Source organism: Talpa europaea (genome assembly GCF_964194135.1).
Source record: "Talpa europaea genome assembly, chromosome: 13".
In the NCBI taxonomy this organism is placed as follows: domain Eukaryota; kingdom Metazoa; phylum Chordata; class Mammalia; order Eulipotyphla; family Talpidae; genus Talpa; species Talpa europaea.
The window spans coordinates 20277111-20300480 of record NC_140080.1 but is presented as its reverse complement, the minus strand read 5'-3'; the positions used below and the strand labels follow the sequence as shown (position 1 = coordinate 20300480).

The window sequence follows — 23370 nt, the reverse complement described above, 5'->3', positions numbered from 1 at the left end:
TGACATAATTTTACCCATCATTAGAGGAAAGGGGAAAGAGCAAGTTTAAAAAAACTACCTTTATTTTTTATTTCTTTTTCAGTTACATACTTTTAAACAGGGATGTGTTTCAATATCCAGACATTCAGGCAACGTTGACTTCATTAGTGTCGACAGAACAGAAGCATAGAAATGCAAAACATTGTTGGCTTAACCTGAACATACCTGCATTACCTATTATTGACCAGTTTGTGTTGCCAAAAGACTTATTCCTTGGCATTAAAATGGAGCACTTAAAAATATTGCTAAAAAGCAAATGTCTACACACTGGTCTTTGCAGCAAATAAGGGTATTTATACTTTTAAAATATTTTAAGTCCATAATTGGATTAATATACACACCTTCTTATGTATAAGGAGTTCAGATCATATAAACACTGTACAGTGCAAAAAACCCTACTGAGAATAAAACTAAATAGGCTTATGATAAGAAATACAGATATCGCATGTATTTACAAACATCATAGACACACAAATTTGGTCAAATACTGTAAAGAAAGAAGTGGTTTCACATTATAATGGCCAAAACATCCATCTACCTTGCTCAAAGCAAACAAAAATAAAAACTCAGCTTGTAACTCCTGTAGTTTAAGACATGATGACAGTATACCAATAGATAGAATGGAAACTGTTGACCAAATTATACAGCAAATGAGCGCAAGTTTTTTAAATCAAGAACTGAAAAAGACCATTCAGGATCCAAAGTAACCGTGAAAAACAATGTCCTGATTTGCGGTATTCATATGGGTGCCGAATTAAAAAAAAAATGCAGTGAACTTTTGGCTAATAAGAAAATAAATTACAAAGTACAATTAAATCCCTGTAAGTGGAATAATGAAGTCAAAATGTAAATTTATTTACTTTAATTACACATTTTAAATGTTACCTTGAGACAATAAAAATAAATAAGCATGTCCAGGGCACCCACTTAAAAGACAAAGAAGGGTCTGCATGGAAGGCATAAGTAACGAGTTTATACATGAAAGGTGTATATGAGATCTCAACAACAAAATTATCTTTCTAGCCAGTCTTTCTTTTAACACTTCTGGGAAATTCTGGCTAGCAGAATGTTACAGAAGTACGCCTGTGTTTGCACAGCTTAAAACAAAGCATACTGGAAAATTGGAATGGGTTTCCTTTTTGACAGAACCGTTACTTTGTTCATATGCAGGCACTTCGAAAGACTATGGAGGCAAAGCACCTAACCCATCCTCTCCAAAACAGTTTCCAATCATCAATCATCAAAATAATGCTAAAAAGTAGGAAGATTCTAAGAGAACCAGCCAAGTTGAATACAAGAAACTAATGGGCACAAAGGGCAATAGTGAACCCAGGTTTTATTGCTGGGGAGCAGGGAAGGGGTCCTTTTTTTCTTTTTTTTATCAAAGAGCAAATAATAAACAGACTTCATTGCATGGCACATCCAAAGTCTTCTGCTTCCAGGAGAATGTAATCATTCTGTGGTAGGTTTCAGTGGGATCTGATAAGACTTCAACTTACACATTGCAATGAGATTCACATTTATGTCCTCTCCTTAGTGTATTTAAAAAAGAGAAAAGAAAAATTCCAACATATCTCATTCCTCAAAGTATTCATTTCTTGCTGTCTAACATACATTATTATCTGGAAGCATAAAGTTACATTATACAAATATTTTGCATTTTTAAAAATAAACACTTTTGCCACTGCGGCAACACTATACTTCACATGGGGTGTAACAAAGGCGGAGCTCTTATTTCCTCACCACTTGTGATTTGTTTTATCACGACCAACCATCTGCCAAACCCATAGCGCTTTTTCCTCAGTACCTCTGGGCAGCGATTGTACCATGATTTCACAGAGAGAATGTTAATATGATTCGTGAATAGCAGTACCATCATTAACACTAAAATCAATGCTGATGTCACACAAAAAATGAACTTATAACTTCGTTTAAATACCTGGGCAATTCTGCATTCTTTTTTGTAATCCATCAGGGAGAAAATTCCTATTTGAGTATGCTCTTACGGAAGTTATAAAAAACCAAATTGGCATATAACTGGCTGGCATTTGAGATACTGTACTGCTTTCTACAACAGGAGGAGAGCTTCTGAAAAATGTTCTATAGAACGTATTCATCAATACCACCTCATTGGTCCATTCCATTCACTGATGGGCAAAGTACTCATGTTTTGTCAAACTTTTAAAGCTTCCATCAAAGGTAAATTAGAAAAAAAAAATATGAATGTAAGACAACCACAAAATGAAGTATGAAAGTATGACATGTTTGTTTCTAAGAGTGAGTCCTTGAAAATCTTTGTGGTCACTACAGAGATGATTTTAATCACAAGACAGCAGATGGACACATAAGTAACTCCCCGTGATCTGTCCGCTTCCAGAGTCATTTGTGGCGCTGTATGGTTTTCCTTTTCCTTCGTTTGAAAAAACAGCAGCACCTGCAAGTGGAGAAAACACTCCTTTTATTACAAAAGCACTAAAATGTCGCAAAGTAAGGCTGAATTTATGATATTAAGAAGCAACAGGCTAGTGCAAGATAAACAGTGAACATGCCAGTGAAGCATTCATATTAGTGAAACTATGACAGAGTTATTACTATTTTGTCATCAACATGCCTTTTAGGAAGAGCAAGACATTCTATGCAATGTTAAAAGAAGCTACTTTTGCACCAAGTCTCTTTGAGAAGCTATGGAGCTCTGCATCCTAACTGACCCATCATATTTTATTTTAGATACTTAATCTCTGGTTGTGCCATGCTTTTTATAGTTGATCTCAGGCATTCTCTCCTTTCCTCCTGATAGTTAGGTATGATTGCTGGAGTAGCTGTTAAAAAAGTAATAGTGGTCCTAATAATGAGGATTTAATTTTCATCAAGAATTAGGTTGATTTGCAAAAAACAAAAAGAGAAATTCAAAATCTACTTCCCAACAAACAATTCCCATCATATCTACAAAATGGAAAAGAAAAAAATATTTGAGATAGGATAAGAATGTCAATTAACACTTTTTAATTCTTTGGGGGTTCAAGATCAATAAGCTTGTTATTTTTTACTCTAATTTTACCTTTATTAAAATAACATAAGCTTGACCACCTTTAACCCTTAAAGAATTAAAAAGTGTTAACTGATTATGCTCACCATTTCAAATAGCACAGTCAAGGTGATTCAGTTTTACAATTAAAACCTGATTCAGGATTGCCTGACTATGAAGTATATATTGATTTTATTCCCAGGGTGGAAAAAAAAAGACTAGATATAGTCCAGTCCCTAAAAGAACTAGTTTTTCTTGCAGTGAATTTGCCCAGTAATGAGCAGATGCAATTTAGAGCAATGCTGAGGCTGGTATGAACTGAAAGTCAAATAAAAATTGCTGATGAGCAACACAACACACACATTCTAAAAGTTTGGCATCCCACCAAATAAAGGTTCAGCTTTTTCCCTTACACACTTAAAACAAAGTCAAGAATATCAAGATTATAAGCACCACGTGTAGAGAGGCACTGTTGGGTATTTTTTCCACTGAAGTCCAGTGTGTATGTATGCATGTAAATGTGGAAATCATATTTTGTAACAGAAGACAAACTTATATACATGGTGATTCCATCAACAAAAAGCTATCGACTCAGAGCTTAGACATGTGACCTTATAGAGATGTCCCTGTAACTCTTATCAGTTCATCTTTATAAAGGGATATTAATTCAACATCTTCAAGCAAAGCATAATAGAAACCACATAGTTTTAACTATCTTACCTGGCAAAAAAAAAAAATGGAAAATAAAGTCATTATTAGATATGTTTTATATCTTTTTTTAAAAAAAAGATTTATTTATTTATGCCTATAAGAAATGGGGTATAGGCTAGAGGTGCAGAGGGTGAGAGGATTCACTGCAAAGTGGGGAGCAGAACAGGTGTATCTACTGAAATACACTGCTGACGGGAGCAGCAGGAGAGACAGGAGAGGTCTGTTGTGCCTAGACCTAGGAAGAAAGTTATGAAATGTCCATATTGTAAAAAACAAAACACTTAAAAATTGTACTTAGGGAAAAAAGAAGACCAAGTATTTAGAAGATCAGATTTAGAAATAGACATATTCACTGTAAACTTAGTCATTGTTTAATATAAAGTTCTATTAATAATGATCACCATTCCTATTTTTTAATTAAAAAGTACAATTTCATAAAATTTTCTACTGAAAAGTTTTTTTAAGGTATATATATATATATATATATATATATATATATATATATATGTCTTCTGGAATGGAGATTTTAATGCAATTTGTTTTTGTGAACAAATTCCAGTCCCAGATTTCCACACTTGCATTAGCATTTCACTTTGTTCAATTTAGTATTCCAGTATCATTTTGCTGCTTTCAGTTCTGAGAGCTGAGTTCCCATTTCTTAGGTAATCTTTCCTTGATTTTTTATTTTGAATACAGAAAGCCACTCTAAATGTTAATGAGACTAAATAAGATTTTTAATGAATTATAATTATAGAGGCCTTTTAAATTCAAAGACAATCTAAAAAATCAAGTTTTTCAAAAATAAATCCCACTGACTAGAGTACATACTTTTAATAAATTTACCAAAGCTGTCATCATCTTAAACCTACTACCACCAGAGGGCAGCATTGGTTTATGTAATGTGAGCACATCCTGTTAGCGCAGAAACAAAAGTGCTCTCAATGATATACTTACAGCAAAAGGAAATATGTAACCTTGTAGATGATTTCTTAAAATAAGTGATTACCAAAACAATTAATTAGGTTTCTAACCAACTGTCTCCTGTCCCTGAACATAAAACACTGTTGTTCCCATACCATTACTGTCAAGTCACCTTTTCCGCCCCCTCTGACTACTTAGCACTATCTGAATGTATTTTATTTTTTTACTTATAATCTACATTTTAGTTTATGAATATAAACTTCATAAGGGGTGACCCACATACCACATGCACACGAGGCTGGAATTCATCTAATATTTTAATAAATGAGGGCCACCCTGGTGTCTCAGACGGTTGAGCGCAGTACTGTGAAGCTGTCCGCAGCCTCTGCAGTGCCGGTTCGATCCCCACAGACCTCACAGCAACCCACATGGTGCGGCAGACCTCTCCTGTCTCGCCCGCTGCTCCCTTCAGCAGTGTATTTCGGTCACTCCGCCTGTTCTGTTCCCTGCTCTATCTCTGGTGAATCCTCTCACCCTCCTGCACATCTGGCCTGTACCCCGGTTCTTGTATAAATAAAAAAAAAAAAAAAATAAAGGAAAAAAAATAAATGATAGGCCTTATATATGCCACTAACTCCTAGCAAGAACCCAGCAAAAATTCTAAAGCTTGAGTTCTAGCCCACAGGCCACAAACCTTAGTAAACTAGTAAAATGCAGATTTTAGTACCTGTGAAAGTTTTGTTGGAAAAAAAGGAGCATGTATCAGAATCTTTAAAAAATCTGACTCCCAAGAAGCACTGCTCTCTAAATGGTCATGTTCTCTCTCTAGGTCACATTCCTGCTTCTTCATGCCCAGTAAACCCTTGTCCTGGATGTGACAAGCTGAGCACTGGAGACACTGAGAACACACCATGAGTGCAGGTGATACACAAAGAGAGACAGTGTAATTTTAAAATAGTATAGTTGAAAGGGGAGTAAACATTCTCACAGACGATGTAAATATTTTTTTCCAACAGATTATCTAGTTTTAGAAAATTATCCATACCTTCAAAATTTTAAAATGTATTTTCTCTCCCTGCTGCTCAGCGGCTACATTTACATTACTTCACACCTCATTTGGGGTCTCTTCAAGTCCAGGCTACAGACAACCACTTTGGGGAAACTGATTAAGCTCACCAGGCATTTACATTGACATTAAATCAATCACCTGACATTAAATCAATATTTTACTTTTTCTTGGCTCTTTCTTGATCATCCCTTACGTAGTTCCTGAAAGCCAATATCCTCTCACACATCAGTGCTTCTGATGTGACCATTTGGTGGTGAGCCTAAAAGCTTTGAAACCACATCTCTCCTCTTAAAGTCTTTGGGAACAAATGCCAAGTCCTATTTTTGGTTAACTCTATGGTCATACAGGTAGTTACCAAGACATGAATCAAAATCCAGAACCATGCAGAAAATGTACCTGGTAAGGGCCAAGCCTTTGCTAGTGAACGGCAGCACCATTTCCCCTGTACCTTTCTCTTTCATCTAGAATTTAGCTCGTCTTTCTGGGTCTTTGTCCTATGCTTCCTTCTCACAAAAAACCCATAGAAACAGAAGCAAGTTTCTTTGTCTGGACTTAAAGTTCTTATCTATTCCTTCCACTGGTTCATCTTTGGCACCTGTCTGACTCTATCCACTAGAAGACTCTAGAACCTAACCATTTCTATTTGACTTGGTGACTATAGAGAAAAAAAATCTTTCATGACATATAACCTGTAAATCTGAGACAAATGATTTCCCCCTGAAAACTACTGCCTGAAATATAATTTCAAATCTCTAGATCTCCTGGTTTCTAGATGAACACGTGTGTAATTAAGCAAGCAGAATTCAAATGAGAAAAAAAGACCATCATAACTATTCCAATGAGGATTCCTCATGAATCTGCAGACCCAGCCTCCTCTCCAATGTCCTCCCATTCATCCACATACGCTGAGAGCCTTAGTTCTCAAATGACTTTCGAAATTTCCATGTTCTTTCATGCTGACTTCAGAACTTTTCAACCTGTCTCCACCATTCCTGAGCCTTATAATTGACTTCCCAGCTCAATCACGCACCTCTCCAATCTGCCATTCAAACTGCCATCATACAGACGGCCAAACCCTTTTCCTCTTAAGTCTCAGCAATGTTTCTCCATCATCTAAATTCAACCAACAGGTTGGTTCCAACCTATTTCCATTATACGCTTGTCCTCTATTAGGCTTCCACCCCAGGCAATCCATAGCATGGGAAGGAGGAAGAGAGGGAAAGGAAAGGAGGAAAACAGGCGAAAATCTATGTGCTGTTCCTATATCACACCACATGGTCTTTCACATCTATGTCTCTTCGGTCATGCGATTCCTTAAACCTAAAATCTGTTTAACCTCTCTCAGAAGACAGTTATACAGTCTTTATCACCGTACAATAATGTTTATGCCTCTACCCTCCTCACTGACTGACCTCTTGAAGAAATATGCTTTACTTATCTTTATAGTTCCAGAGACTATCAAAGTCCTGAACATGTAGTAGAAATTAAATGAATGGCCCAAGATTGTCCTCTTAAAATATTTTCTAAGCAAGGGTTTAATTTCTAGACTACTTACCCCAAATATAAATTCTCTATCTAGCTTCAGAGAGAGAAACAATTTGTATTTTGTTAATGATTTTCTGCAATTTAATAAACCCCAGGAAATGATTTAAGCTGTCAATTAATTTTCCCCAGGCTCATGATTACACTGATTTTTGGCATAAAACACAAACTCACTACCCTGTACTGAGAAAGATAGGAGCATTCAGTCAGCTCTCTCAGTGCCCACTCATATTCACATACTCTATTCCCACATGGGGTATTCTTCAAACCTTCCCCATCCTTTCTTTGCATTGTCATCTAACCTCTCGTCTGACTCGCTCTGGCCAACTTTCTTGACTAGTCTTACTAACCTTTCAGAACTAGGGCAACGGTATCCTTATTGTGGATCACCCCTGCTGAAAGTTCAGAGTCCAGTCTCTGAACTCCAGTAATGCTATATTCCATCCCAATGTGCAAATTCTATCCCCTGTATTAGACCATTGAGTGCCCACCTTAGTTACTCCTTAGAAATTACCCTAGACACTTACTAAAACTAAAAATACTGATAACCAGAACCCATGACAGACCAACTAAGTGTCGGTATATTTTTTTAGATTCCTTGGGTGATTGTAATGTGAAGTCAAGGCAGAGAACTGCTGTGTAAATGGCACTGGTATACTTAAAATCTTCTCTAACAGAACATAAGGGTCTTGGCTTTTCCTCCTAACAATCATATTACTGAACAGTAAGTGTTCAATAAAAGTTGGAAAGGGAAAAGAGATGATTTCATACTACTTGAAAACTAAATAACTAAACAAAACTTTGTTCTCCTAAATTTCTGGAATGAAAAAAGTGCTAGCATTCATATCACTCGTGTTCAATTTTTTTTTTTCCTCAATGCAGTAAAAAGTAAGCAAATTCTCATGACTAATAAAGGAGACACTTTATACCCAGGGGAACAGAACATTTTCCACCATACAGGAATCAAAGAATTATCCTCGTGAGTTACTACTTCAGTAACGTGAAGACTCTACACTGTCCTCTGGACAATTCATTCTACTAACAGGGCAAGGTAAGAGGGAGCTCCACCAATGTCAGGTAAGAAGATAGAGAGGAAACTGGAAAGGCAATTCTGAAAGAGAATTCTAGCTACCCTTAATGCAGCAGAAGAGCAGCTAAGACGCAATGGAGAGAACGAAGTCATGTTCACACTTCCAATCACAGACCAACAAAGATGTGAAGAATGTAACAATGAACTAATAGGAATGTTAGAATAAATGTCAGAATAAAAGGAAAGACAAAATTTTATGTGTTAAAAAAAGAGTATCAGTTTTTTTAACTGGTGAAGTACTTAGGAAAGTTGTGGGGATTTTTGTATCCCAAATGGAGTAAAGCTTTTCTGCAGTCAGAACTGCTATCTATTCATTTTTTTAATAACTGTTTTATTAAGATATATATTATTCATGAGTCATAAAATACACCCTTTTAAAGTAAAACTTTACTAGATTTACATATTTAAAGAGCTTTGTAAGTCAGCACCAGTATCTAGTCTCAAAACATTTTCGTCACCCCGTGAAGAAACCACATCACCTACTATATCCATGCTCCTCCTCTGTCCTGCCCTAGGCAATTACTAATCTATTTTCTGTCTATATATTTGCTTAATCTGGACATTTCATTTAAATGGAATCATACAGTAGGTGGCTTTTACCTGGCTTCTTTCACTTACCATAATACATTCAATTTCATTTGTTAATATTGTCAACTAGTAGCCCATATTATGGCTGTAATTGATTATTTAGGCAATTCTTCAGTAATAATTTATTGAGATGCATTGTTTCAGGCACGAGGGTGATCTGAAGATGAAAAATCTCTTTTCAAGAAATTCAAGAGGTTTCAAAAAGTAGAAGACAAAGAAAATAACATATCAAAGGCAAACTTAAAGAACTAATGGTATACAGGATTCAGAATGGAAAATGAGGTGAGAGACAGGCAGGGACAAGACTTAGAGAGGTATGAAGGACATGGTGCTGCACCAGGAGACAGGGCGTGACACCCTAGGACACGGAGAATCTTTTATTCAGGAATAACCTTCCCACCACTTTCTTTTTTCTCCTCTTTCATCACCTACATCTCCTCTTTCATCATTTCAACTAAATTACTATGCCATTCTCCAAAGCTACCTCTATAAAGCATTCTTTGATCATCCGATCAATGAATAATCTGGTTTTTTCTTTACAAATTTTAACAGGGCTTCTTAAATACCTTTTTCATAGTATTTGTCATATCCTACTACAACTGAAATTTTTCCTGCTGGTGCTTAATCTTTTTAATGGTTCAAACAATATCAGGTATTTTTGAGATCCAAACAAGGTAACTGTTGAATGAATAACTAGGAAGATGTAACAGATTTAGTTGAAAGTAGGTCTACAAGCCATGTAATTAAAACAGCATGGTAGTGGAATAAAAACAGACACACAGGCAAATGGAATTGAGAACCCAGAAATAAAACCACACATATATGGTCAACTAATCCATGACAAAGGAGCAAAGAATATGTACGGGAACAATGATAGTCTCTTCAATAAATAGTGCTGGGAAAACTGGACCACTACATGCTAAGGAATGAAACTAGACTACTACCTTAGACCATACACAAAAACCAACTCAAAATGAATAAAACTTGAAACCACAAAATATATAAAAGAAAATATAGGCAAAACACTCTATGACATACACCTCAGAAACATCTTTGAAGACTCATCTCCAGAAACAAGGAAAATGAAGGAAAAGATAAACAGCTGGGACTACATAAAACTAAATAGCTCTGTACAGCAAAAGACAGTAACTAAAGCAAAGAGACACCCTACTGAATGGAAGAATATGTCTGTACTCCATATAATTGATAAGGAACTGATATCAAAGATCTACAGTGTTTATACAACTCAACAAAAACAAAGAAAGCAACTAAGTTAAAAAACAGGCAGATCTAAAAAGATACTTTTCCAAATAGGAAATGCAAATGGCCAACAGATATCTGAAAAAAAAAAAAAAAAGAGGTTCAACATCACTTATAATCAGGAAAATGCAAATCAAAACCGCAAGTAGATTCCAACTCACACTGGTGAAAATGGTCTATATTAAAAAAAAACTGGAAACAACAAATGCAGGTGCGGATGTCAAGAAAAAAGAACCCTCTTACACTGCTGGTGGGAATGCAAACTGGTCCAATCACTATGGACATATAACCTAGTGATTCCACTTCTAGGAATCTAACCAAAGGACACAAAACATTAATTCAAAAGGAAACTTGCACTCCATATTTACTGCAGCACTATTTATAATAGCTAAGATATGGAAACAACCTAAACAACCCAAAAACAGATACAGGGATCAAGAAGATGTGGTATGATATACACAATAGACTACTACTCAAGTGATCAAAAAAGATAACATTTGCAGCAACATGGATGGAGGTGGAAGGGATTATGCTACTGAAATAAATGAGAAAGAAAAAAAATACCCGATGGTTTCACTTAGAGATGGAACAGAGGAAAATCGAACGAAGGGTCAGGAAAAAGAAAAAAACTTGCAGGCACTACAGACCTGAGGGAAACAGCAGGAGAGGGATGAGAGGGGGTGGCAAGAGGGGAGGGGAGAGCAAGGGACTATGGTGACAGTTCACAGGTGATATGGTGGTATGAAGGGAACTACACCTGAGGCGGAAATCAAATACTGTACAAACGTTAACAATGATGTCAGAAAATAAAAAATTAAAAAAAGTTTCTTCATCTTGCAACCATTTTGGAAATTATGTAGGGTAGCTTTTGATTATGAATAAATGTTCCAAAATTTACTATCTAATCCAAGTTTCTTTATTCACTCAAAGGATGACTCAAAATTTGTACTGAAACTGAGAGAATTTAAAATGCAGCATTTCCACAAAAGGCAAATGTTGAGAATAAATTTGTTCTTCTAAACAGGGACACAATGTTTTGTAAAATCTATATTAACAGAAGTTGTTTGAAAAAGAAAAATACCGGATGGTCTCACTCATAGCAGGAATTTAGAAAACCTAAATAAGGGACCAGGAAAAAAACCCAATTATAATACAGTAAAAATCAAAATCAACAGGCAACTATAAACCAGAGACACACTACAGGGTGGGGGAGGAGGGAGTAGGATCAAAACAAGGGGGGGGGGGGTGGGAACTGTATGGGGACTATAACCAAAATGAAAATGCATACATTGTGCAAAAATGAAAAATGATGTAAAAAATATATAAAATAAAAATATAAAAGAATTTTCCATACTACACTACAGTTTATCATGAAACTTAGCAATGGAAACTTAGAATTTTCCGTACTACACTACAGTTTATCATGAAACTTAGCACATATTCACAGACAATGAATCAGTCAATGAAACACTGTTTTAGTTATACCACTGGGTGGGGCTGGGGGTCTGCTATGTGTTTTTAATAACTACAAACAGGAAATAAGAAAGATTAAATTAAAAACTGTCTTTCTATGTAAAAGAGCAAATAAAGCATCTGCATTACAAAAGAAATGCACAAGCACAAGCAGGGTTGGTGTCTCATCTACGTGATTAACAAGTGTGCCCAAATCTAAGTCACTTAAAGCAAAAAAGTTGCAGCAGGCAAAAGAGCTCCTCCAAAAATTAATTGTCACTTTTCAGGGCTAATGTAAATGATATCAAGTACTTTTGAACAACTTTTACCAATTATAATTTCTATACTGAAGAGCTTGTTTTTTAAAAAATGCAGAATCTTTGAAATTACAGTCAATGGAGCTATTTCTGCCTGTCTACACTTAAAAACTCACCACATGTTCAACACTTTCTGGCAGCTATATACACACACAAAAAAAAATGAGATAGAGATAAGTAAAGAGAGAGAGACACACACACACACACAGAGAAAGAGAGAGAGAAAGAGAGAGATCATCAGCAACAGCCCAAAATGAAATTATCACATTGTTTTTCATGCTTAATTTCTTCCAAGCATCATTATTATAATTTACACTCACAAAACACAAATTTGAAAAGGATATTAATGCATGCAGTATATATAAAACTTATAAATATTTATCCTTATTCTTACAGAAAAAATGAACATGTATGGTAATAATAACTTTCACGCATCAACTCTCTAAAAACAATAAGCTAAAAATATAGAAATCTAAATAAAAATTTGGGCATAGTTCTTAAATGACTGTATTTATATTATTACCATAAATTTAGTGATTAAAATAATTAAACATATCATTTTCCATGCACCTATTTCTTGATTTAAAAATTCTTGAAGTAATTATACAAGACTATAAATCTCAATCATGCATAGTTTAAGAACAATAAGTTACTAAAAGAAGAAAATGAATGCGTACTTGGTTTCATCCATCACTTCTACTTCAGTAGGGGCTGTGATGGGTGCATTAGAACGTCCTGCAGTAGGGTCATCTGTGTTTAACTCTCCATTTGTAGAACTTACAACCTGCCAAAGAAAATAAAAATTACACATACACAAAGTAACAGGTGATAAGCATCATTAATGTTAAGTATTTAAATTAGAACATTATTATGCAGAACACAAAACAATTAGTATGTAGTTGTTCATAACTGAATACAGTAAGAAATCTAGCTTTCTGTTAAAGATAAGATCATCCAATATTTGTTTTAACTTCTTTTTCATTTTGAAATTTTTGTACTCTCTCACCTTCCCTCTGATTTTTAAAGCTAACTCCAAAACTTCTCTCTCCATGAGCTCCCTCTGGTGTGCCCATCGCCTTTGGCACCTTGCTACATCATGAATTACTTCACTTGCAAACCTCAATACTGCTCCTTCCAAAGGATTTTCACTTCAATCTGAAATTTCATTTCGATTCACTGAAGTGTCCAATTGTTCACCCAATTGTTCAAGCCTCAAATTCAGGAGTCATTCTGACATTTCACATTTACTGAAACATCTAATTCATCACCCAATTTATATCACAAATCTCATCAGCATTCCCATGACTAGGACAGGACTTCAGTTCTGTAATAAGAGCAGAAACCTATAAGTGGTCTTTTGCTTGTACTTGTCCCCCACTCCCCATTAATGAATTGTCCACACAACAAGCATGTTATTCTTTTTAAGATGTAAATTAACTCAAGTGTTGACATCCTATTGCATTTACAATAAAGATCAATACTCTTTACCCTAATTTACAAAGCCCCAAAAGATCTGAACCTTGCCTTCTTCTCTGATTGCATACCACTTTTCCCTTTACTCACCAGCTTCCATCCGTTTGTCAAGCTCATTCCCACCTTAAGGCCTTTGCATTTATCTATTCTCATTGCCTAGAATTCTCTTTCTACTGGTAGGCTACTTCTTATCTTTCAGATTCTCAAGGAACATTTCTAAAACAGGCCCTTTCTTTCCCACAATCTAACACTTCCAGACATGCTTTCACAATATACTCTACTTTTAACTCGTTATTAGAAGAGTTACTTGCATTTATCTATGTTGATGTTTTTCCGTTTATTTCTTGATCCTCCATTATTGCAAGAACCCTGTGTTGTCCCCTTGCTATACCTCTCCACTCTACCTAGCACAGAACAGGCACTCAATAAATACCTGAAGTAAATAAATGCATGCATGAATGAATGAAATCCTAAAATAATACAAAAAGAAAAACTGTTACAAAACTCCCAAACCACCTAAATTCTCTTGGTCCTAGAAAATGACCTTACTGTCTTATTACTCACATTCCCTAAACTTTATTCTTTAAAAACAAATCTTAACTTACCACTTTTTTAACTAGATCACTGTTTTATTCTAAAGGGAACTCAGGGACAGCCAGATGGAAAAGCGGCACAGGGCAATGTATGGGGAAAGGGACAGAACTCCCTATGTCCCTAAAGGCACCACTCTTTCTGGCATCTCTGTACGTTCTCCCGAAATCTCCACGTGCTAGTCAAACTGCAAGCTTTCCAAACTCAGTCCTTTATGAGTTTTATGGAGGGTTGATGACACATTTTTTTAACAGTTTTCCATTCACTTATTTTTTTAACATGTTCTTTTAGTTTTTATCATGGAAAATATCACACACAAACAAAGTAGATAGAATAGTATAATGAAACACCCCTGCCCCGTGATGATCAACCCTCTGTCATCCTGGTTTCATCAATACCTCATAATCTGTTCTCTGTTCCTAGATCAGAACTCTAAAAGAGTTCTTTTAAGGGCCTCCCCTGGTGGCACAGCGGTTGAGCGCTGGGCTGCGAAGCTGCCCGCAGCCTCTGCAGTGCCGGTTCAATCCCAGGCTCTCGGCGAGGGTCCCACATGTCGCGACAGACCTCTCCTGCAGGCCGCTGCTCCCCTCAGCAGTGTATTTCAGTCAGTCTGCCTGTTCTGTTCCCCACTCTGGCTCTGATGAATTCTCTCACCCTCCCGCGCTTCTGGCTGTACCCAGTGCTTGTATGTATGTATGTATGTATGCATGCATGTATGTATAAATAAATAAATAAATAAATAAATAGGGGACTCAGTATTAAAAAAAGAGTTCTTTTAAAAGTTACCAAAAATTTGGGCCTCCCCGGTGGCGCAGCGGTTGAGCGCTGGGTTGCGAAACTGCGCGCGGCCTCTGCAGCGCCGGTTCGATCCCCGGCTGCTCCCCGACCACCAGAGGAGGGTCCCACATGGCGCGCAGACCTCTCCTGCCGCCCGCTGCTCCCCTCAGCAGTGTACTTCAGTCCTTCTGCCTGCTCTGCTCCCCGCTCTGGCTCTGGTGAATTCTCTCACCCTCCCGCGCTTCTGACTGTACCCAGTGCATGTATAAAAACAAAACAAACAAACAAACCAGCAAACAAATAAATAAAGCATGCCTCTATAAAAAAAAAAAAAAAAAAAAAAAAACTTTAAAAAAAAAAAAAGTTACCAAAAATTTAAAAATTTCCAGAAAATATATTTGATGGTCTTTGCTCAGTCCTAATCTTCCTATAATTTTGTATCACTTGCCACAAACTGATGGCTTTAGAGTAAGTGGGTCTAGATTGAAAACCTAATTCTATACTTAGCAGCTCTGTGACCCTAGCAGACCCTATGTGACCTTTTCTTGCTAAAGCTCAGTGTTCCCAACTACAGAATGAGAAACAGTAGTATCTATTTAACAAGGCAACATGAGGATGAAAAGAAATCGATATGTGAAGCACCATGACAGGCATATAGTAAGAGCGCAATACATGGTGGCCATCATGAGTACTCAGTCCTACCCATGATGGTGGTGTATACTACCAGCTACAAGGACAGACTCTGAGATTAACCACTCAATTAGTTAGACAATAACTAGCACACCTCACAGTGTTTCCAAAGGAAAGTAACTGGAAATCAATCAATATATCTGGCTTAATTCAAGCATTATTCAAGTTCAGCTTCCTCTAGCCTCCTGGAACAAGTACTAGAAATGGAAAGTGCATCTGTGCCTTTAGCTGAAAACAAACCTACTTTGATCATCTTGAGAAACCACCCAGGCAGACGGCTACCCCACTTAAGCGTGCCTCTGTGCTTCAGGGGCATGGGGCTTCCTGCTTTCTGCTAGTCTGTTAAGTTCTGTATTTTCCCCCCTCTTATTTCTCCCTCTTTCTGAAAACATTTCAAAATAATTATTTAACATATTTGGTTCTTTATTCTTAATTTTTAAATGTCCGTGCCCCTATGTGAATTGGAAAGGAGCTAGCGAACAGATCTCTTATCTTATACTACTGTATTCTCTACCACCTTTACCTAGCTGAGTGCCTCACACACAGCGGATAATCAAAAGAGCTCACTGAACAAATTCCATTGCTCTTCCCTCGACAAAATATTCAACTTTTTTTTCCTTTGTTTTCTTCGATGGTCCTAGATAGTTGGAGGGACCCCCTCAAATTATAGACAGCTTTCTGAGTATGTCCTCCCTTACTTTAAGCAACAATTAAAAATTTAAAACCCACATACTCCAAATTTTCAGCAACAGAAACTGCGTGTGTATGCTTATTAAATAATTTGATTTATTTCAGTTCACACGCATACTAACATTAATGAACTTTATTTTTACTAAAATGTTTCAAATCCCATTCTACCTGGTTGACCAAAAACAATCTAGAAGGAAATAACATCTCCCTTTATGCAATTTGTTAATATAAACTTCTTGGGCTTTCCTAGTTTCCTAACCTTCTGAGTAAAAGCCAAAATCCCAGGGTTGTAATAGAATCAATGTAGTAAAGAGTTCTCCCATAAACTTGGCCTACTTAACACCAGTGACTAGACAGTCTATCATCGCATTAAAACCAGTGGTCTTTTTGCAAGGGGTTTTACAAAGAAGAAACAAAGACATAATGTTGTAAGTAATGGGTTATTATATTCCTAGAAACCTAAATCAATAATCAATCACGTAAATGTATACAAACTATTTTGATAAGCCATAGTCTAAAGATGATTTATTTAGGTGACATTATTAGAATTAAATGAGCCAGAACATAAGAGTCTCTGAAATATGTATTCACCACTTGACTTCCTTAATACAAATGTATTTTAAAATGACAGATGCTTTGAGGTTTGACATTTCCAAAAGTCAGTCAGGTGTTTGAAAGGGGGTTTTACTGTTGTTTTCAAAGAAATTTTCTCCTATGGTCTCACTTTGATAAGGAACTTGGTGCAATTCTTACTTTAAATGGTTAAAAAAAAAAATGGCAACCAGACTATAGTTTACTCTTAGTATTACCAGAGTTTAAGAAGAGAGTGTGGGAAAAGCCTGCAGCTAAGTGTGAGAGATATATCAGTGTCTGTCCAAACAAATGCCCAAAGAAATCATTCTCACAGACTTTTGAATATTAACAAAAGTAACACATGGTAATTTTGTAGTCAATAATTTGAAGGCCAATTAATATATATATTCAAATAGAATGAATTCACACAGATGAGTCATACTATTATCATCCTAATTTCTGTGTGAGTTTTTATAAGCATGTTTCCAAGGCCTCAACAGAGGCTAGATATATAAGCTAACCATAGCTCTATCTTAATATTAGAAATACTAAAACATTTTATTTATGCACTCAGCTTTTCCTGAAGGTCATCTATATGAGAGCACACCAATATATGAGATACAGTTAAGTTTCCAGAGTTCACTGGATCTGTGCTAGGGATCACATGTACAGTATGAAATCAACTTTCTTAAATAGTATAAAAACTGTAAGCTAGAGTTATCATTGCTATTCTTGATATCCCAGCTCATGACCTGAAGATATTCCGACGGTCTCATTCACTTTCAACAAAGATAAACCAAAGTGGATTTTTAATCTGATTTTCACTTACAGAAGTATTAAAAAGAGTGTTCTTTGAGTACCCCAGCTTTCTGAGGTATTATTGTAAATGTTACTGTAAAATAGATCAAAATAAACTTGTAATGCTGATTACCTGAATGACAACTGGAAAAAGGATGCACTAAAGGAGATGAGCAGGAAATTACTAGGTAAGACAGGAATGAAACTACTCTCTTTCCAAAGCTGCTCTTTTGCAGATTTCTGTGCCCCAGAAAACTATGACCAGAAAGATATGACTGTGACAATTACTTAATTTTTTTCATATTAGTTGCTCTGTATTTTCAAAGATTTGATAGGGAAAACTGAAATTACTTGAAATATTTTTAAAAAGTTAGCATTACCAATTAACATAGTAGGGAACTGAGATACAGCATCTATCATTTCTTAAGGTAACATTGGTTTATGGCACTGTAAGGTAACAGTTTAAGGTAACATTGGTTTATGGCACTGTATATGACTCAGAAGTACAGACTCACACCTCTATAGATGTTCCCACACCACACCCACATCATCAAGGCACCCAGCATTCTCCATCACAGTCCCCTGGACCCCTCCACACTCCTCTGACTTTTAACTTACCTTTGTTTTCTTACCATTTTAAGGCACATGTCTGATTTTAAGGCACATGTCTGATTATTCTTCTGTTATCATTAATTGTATTAATATTCTTAAATTGTAATGACTAAAAAAAACCTCAGGCTGCTTATTACAAAAATGAAAGCTGTTCTTTCCCTTTCATCAACTATGCCTCGCTGTGTAACACACCGCCCCATTTGTGATTCTGCCCTTTTCCCTCACACTGTTTCACATCATTCCTTAGACAAAGCCAAAGGCTGCACAGTTACAGGAGATTTCAAAGCCATCAGGAGTTATCCCATAACAAGTAACAATAGTTTTTCAGTAGTGTCCTTAACACTTGTCTTCCTTCCTCTGTGTGCAATCACCTCTCAGCTTCATAGGATCAAGCTTTCAGTTAAAGCTCAGCTCAATGGAGTTTTGCCAGAGAATAAGGCACTGCGACAATGGAAAAGAGGTTACCACTATCTGCTGCCAGTGGTATATTTTAAAAACTAAGTTAGGTTTTAAAGATGCTGTGAGAATCTATGTGGGAGCAAGCACCTTACCTGGGTTTAGTGGGTTAAAATCTCCTGAACGAGAGGTCTGTTTTTTCACATTTGAAAGTGAAGAATCAATAGGTTAGCAGTTGAAGAAGGGAGAAGGGGTCGAGAGAGGAATGTACCAGGAAGAGAGAACACGCTTAAGGTTGTGGAGCAGAGAGACATGAGGAACGTATAAAAATAAATATATTTCAATATAATTATTGAACTTAAAAATAAAAATATAAAAATAATCCTGACTTGCAAGGCAGAAACAAATTAAGAGGAAAGTGTCTTTCCTCTCAGCCACCATACCCAACTAAAATCTACCTGTTAATTACCTTTTAAGTCCTTTCATTTCCTTCATCTCACTGCCTATCATTCGTCCTCAGGTATACTTTTGATAGCTGTGCTTCCACCTCAGACTTGTTTCCCTTCAATCTAATTTCTAGCAAAAACAATTTTCAGACAACACTAATCAAGTGAGTTTCCTACCAATTAAATTCTCTCTACCCAAAGGCTTCTCTCTACCCAATGTAATAACAAGACATGTCAGGACCTTTGTGATGTGCCTCCTCCTCCCTCTCAGTCAAGTTCTCAACACACAACTCCTTGCCTGAATTGTACTCAGTTCCTCGTGTCTCTCTGCTCCACAACCTTAAGCATGTTCTCTCTGCCTGGTACATTCCTCTCTCGACCCCTTCTACCTTCTTCAACTGCTAACTCCTATTGATTCTTCACTTTCAAATGTGAAAAAACAGACAACTCGTTCAGGAGATTTTAACCCACTAAACCCAGGTTAGGTGCTTCTTCCCACATAGAGTCTCAGAACATCTTGTATTTTTCTCCACTTATTACACACCGTTTATTAGCCTCCCCCAAAGACATAAAGTTCGATGGGGAAAGACACCATATCACTGTTATTTTTGCATTCATTCAAAAACCCCACACAATGCCTAGCGTCTGGTAGGTAGCACTATATATTTGTCAAAGAGTAAATGGTTAAGAAGTTGAAAGTCACTGGGCTATGTTTCTCAGCCATGTTTAATACCAACAATTCTAGGGGGGATTTCCACTCAGGCCATGCCAAAACACACACAAGACAAGATAGATTCAAAATAAAATGTTTAGATACATGAATATTATTCTTAGTCTCATGAGTGGGAAAAGTTTATGAAACGTCTAAGTGTATCCTTTTAGGTATTGTATTAACATGATTTCACTAAAGGGAGAATAAAAGTAGGACACTTCCATTTGACAATGCTTTCTTTCGGCTGTGCCTCCACACTTCACTTCCCAGAGACAGGTGTAAATAAGTCAGTTTTCTTAATGTGCAAATGCAATAAATCATTATTCATTACTTTCTAAGACCTAACCTCTATTTTGAATATTAAAAAAAATAAATTATATTATCACATAAAGCTCTGAGATTGAAGTTATCATTAGTATCTCCACTTTACTGATGAAAAATCTAGGACACAGAATTTGAATCCAGATCTGACTCCAGAACTTATGCTTTCAACCACAATGAAATCAACTTGTAACCTATATATCTGACTTGTAACAAACATAGTAATTCTGGAAAAATGAGAAATTTAGACTCTACTATACATTTTCTATTAAAACCACATCTGAAATAACAATTATCTGCGAAACTTTCCGTAGGTGTAAATGCTAAAAGATTTCACCTTGTATATCAACTGGAAACAGCCTGGACTTCTTTGAATGCCAAATGAAAAGCAATTATCAATTCCATGAAAGAGTGTGAAGACAGATGAGGGTGAATGCCATGGCCCCAAAGTGGCCCCCTGTAAAGCTGATCCTGCTTGTGAATATCATAAATTTGTACCGTATTTAATTACCAGATTACCTATGTACTTATTACGGCAATGTATTTCCTGAGGAATTATTTAATGGTATTTCCTTAATATTTATTGAGGATCAATTTTTATTTGCCATATAAAATCTTCACATCTCCTGCAAAGTCAAGGATTCAAACTTGGTCCAACAGATACCTTAATGACCATTGCATAAAGTATCTCATAGCAAATTCTTTTCCTAGTCAATATTAGTAAAAGGCTTTTTTCTCTCAATCTCTCCATTTCATCAGACAATGAGAATGATACACAATGGTTCCCTTCAGTCAAAATCAAATATGGTATTCAATTAGTGCCACAGTCATATCAGCTTAGACTTTACGCACATTTCTTTCCTCATAATTATTATTTTAAACTACAATTTCATTAGTTCAATTATATCAGTGTTATAACTTTTCAAATTTTGAAATTGGGTAGAATATAGATTATAAATGACTCAATATTTCAGGATGGGACAAGATTCAAGCATGATCATACTTAGGCTGTTAATAAATTTTCATGACTGTCAAACTAGCTTAACCTCCATCACACCAGGTCAGTTAATGTTAGAAAACTTATTCAGGAAGTCAAGGAAAATTGCATTTTACCTATGTGTTACTAGAATTCTAGTAAGTAAAACCAATCATGTATTATTAGGAATGAAGATATATGTAGTCTTTATAGTCAACAGGCAGAAAAGTTTTAAGAGAAAACAACATACAAGCAAAGTTAAAACAGCTCTTAGAAAGCCTGTGAAAAAAATAAAAGAACAAAGAATTGAAGTAATGAGCCAATAAGCAAACTCATCCACCCTTTGATAGTCCAAAGAGATCCCATGAGCCACCTCTGAAAATCCCAGAGAGTAAGAGGCAACTAAGAAAATACATTTGTGGTAATGAAATAGAAATAGTAGAAAAGCTTTCTAATAGTGCCTTAGATGTTGTACATTTCCCTGAGAGATAAGCAAGGTACTTGCAATAAAAATACAAAATACTTAAAAAGATGTAAAGTATACAGATACATGTGTTGTGCAATTAAATACAATCTATTCAATTAAGTTTTCCAATAATATGGATTAGATTCATTAAGCAGTTTACAATGCAAACACTCTTGCTTTTGAGTCCCTCACCCTAGAATTTTATAGAACTATCTGAATACTTCTGTAAGACATTACAGAAATTTCCATAAACTACAGTGTTCTATAAAAGTAATTAGCTATAAAATTTAAATTACCTCTAAAATGTAATGGTGAATAAAATACAAGAATCTAAGATTTAGAACAAAATCTAGAGTACAGATTCAGTAAATTAAACACACCACACACACACACACACACACACACACACACACACACACAGAAAAATGCAAATTTGGCCAAAAAAAAAAAAAAGGAAAATTGTTCATGAGAAACATGTGGTGGAAAAATTAAAAAACAGTGTAAGATATAAACTTGTAAGATTTTAAATTGAGATAACACTCATCATCTCAGCAACTTTAAACCAGCATTTAAATTACCTTACATTAACATTATAAAACAAAGACTCAGTAATCTTGTCCTATTTCTATAATACACATAAAAGACTAAATGTGGGAGGCGTAGGAGGGCAGAATACAGTAGCTATCTCTAAGTAGAAAAGGGGGAAAGGAAACAAAAAAAGGGACAGCATTAAATCTTTGTAAATACCCATAAAATTGAGGGAAATACGTTAAAAAATTTTTTCTTGAAATTAGTTTCTTTCTATACTTAATATATTCTGCATATAAAACAAAATATACCATTATAAAAATTAAGGTCATACTTATTGGACCTATTACTCAGAAATGCATTCTGAGTAGTAAAGATGAAAATTTAAATATCTACTTAGTTGACGTAAGTTTGAAGGAGGCAAAAAAACCACCAAAAGGGAAAGATATAAAAATGTTCTATTACTTAAAGCATTAAAAAAAAATGAGCCTATTACTGGAAAATCAAATTTAACACATATTTCAGGTAATACACTTTGCTTTTCTAACTTGTTGTATGACTTGCTTAATTAATTATTGTTGCAAACACTCGCAAAAATGAACATAGGCAAAATCTTAGTATCCCTGTTGGTCTTTCTAGACCATGTTAATTTTGGTTTTTTTGTTAAATACAAAGGAATAGAATTATGGAGAATTCAGCAGTAAGTTTTTCATTAAGATATGAATCATGCCATGAGTTCCAAAAAAGGGTTAGTTGTATAAATTTGGGAAATAATCACTCATGCAAAAATCAGAAAATACCTGTACCGAGCCACCATGTCTGTCTGCTGCAAGGTGAGCTCTCAAATGGTGGGGATTTGCCTGCTGGGAGTCCCAAGCTGCCCTGTGGTCTGCCGACTGCCATTTATTTAATGCATGTGGCATGCATGGAAGAAGAAAAACCCAATATGTTAAACATCTCATCCTCATAATATAGAAAACAAACGTATAAAAGGAATTTTAAATACCCTTACTATTCTGAATCACAGATGCAGTTATCTTTGTATATTGAAAGTGGAGATTTTAGTTAAACTGCTACAATTATGTAGTGACAAAATTTAAAAATAAAACTGTATCATAGAATTTTTAAAGTGAAAGGACTTTAGATATATCACAGATTTGCCCTGTAACTTTATTAATGGCAAGTTAACAAAGAACTAGGAAGGTGAAAACAGAGTGCCCAAGAAAGCACTACAAATAATTGATGAAACTAATTTCTAATCAATGAAAAACAGTAGAGGTCCCGGACCACTGGTTTTCTTATGAGCA

At 35.7% G+C, this 23370-nt stretch overlaps 1 protein-coding gene across 8 annotated transcripts in view; it reads right to left on the bottom strand.

The window, feature by feature from the left end:
- Positions 1 to 2418: 2418 nt before the first annotated feature.
- Positions 2419 to 23370, bottom strand: part of CSNK1G3 (casein kinase 1 gamma 3) — a gene marked incomplete at both ends in the record, with an annotated part of 61179 nt that continues 40227 nt past the window's right edge. For 3 of the 8 annotated variants that reach the window (XM_084252218.1, XM_084252219.1, XM_084252224.1), the window contains 4 exons: positions 2419 to 2473; positions 12131 to 12154; positions 12692 to 12798; positions 22864 to 22959. In XM_084252218.1, the coding sequence (XP_084108344.1) occupies positions 2419 to 2473; positions 12131 to 12154; positions 12692 to 12798; positions 22864 to 22959 (282 nt within the window). The remainder of the gene's footprint in view (positions 2474 to 12130; positions 12155 to 12691; positions 12799 to 22863; positions 22960 to 23370) is intronic. The other 5 variants (XM_084252221.1, XM_084252222.1, XM_084252223.1 and 2 more) reach the window with 3 other exon arrangements.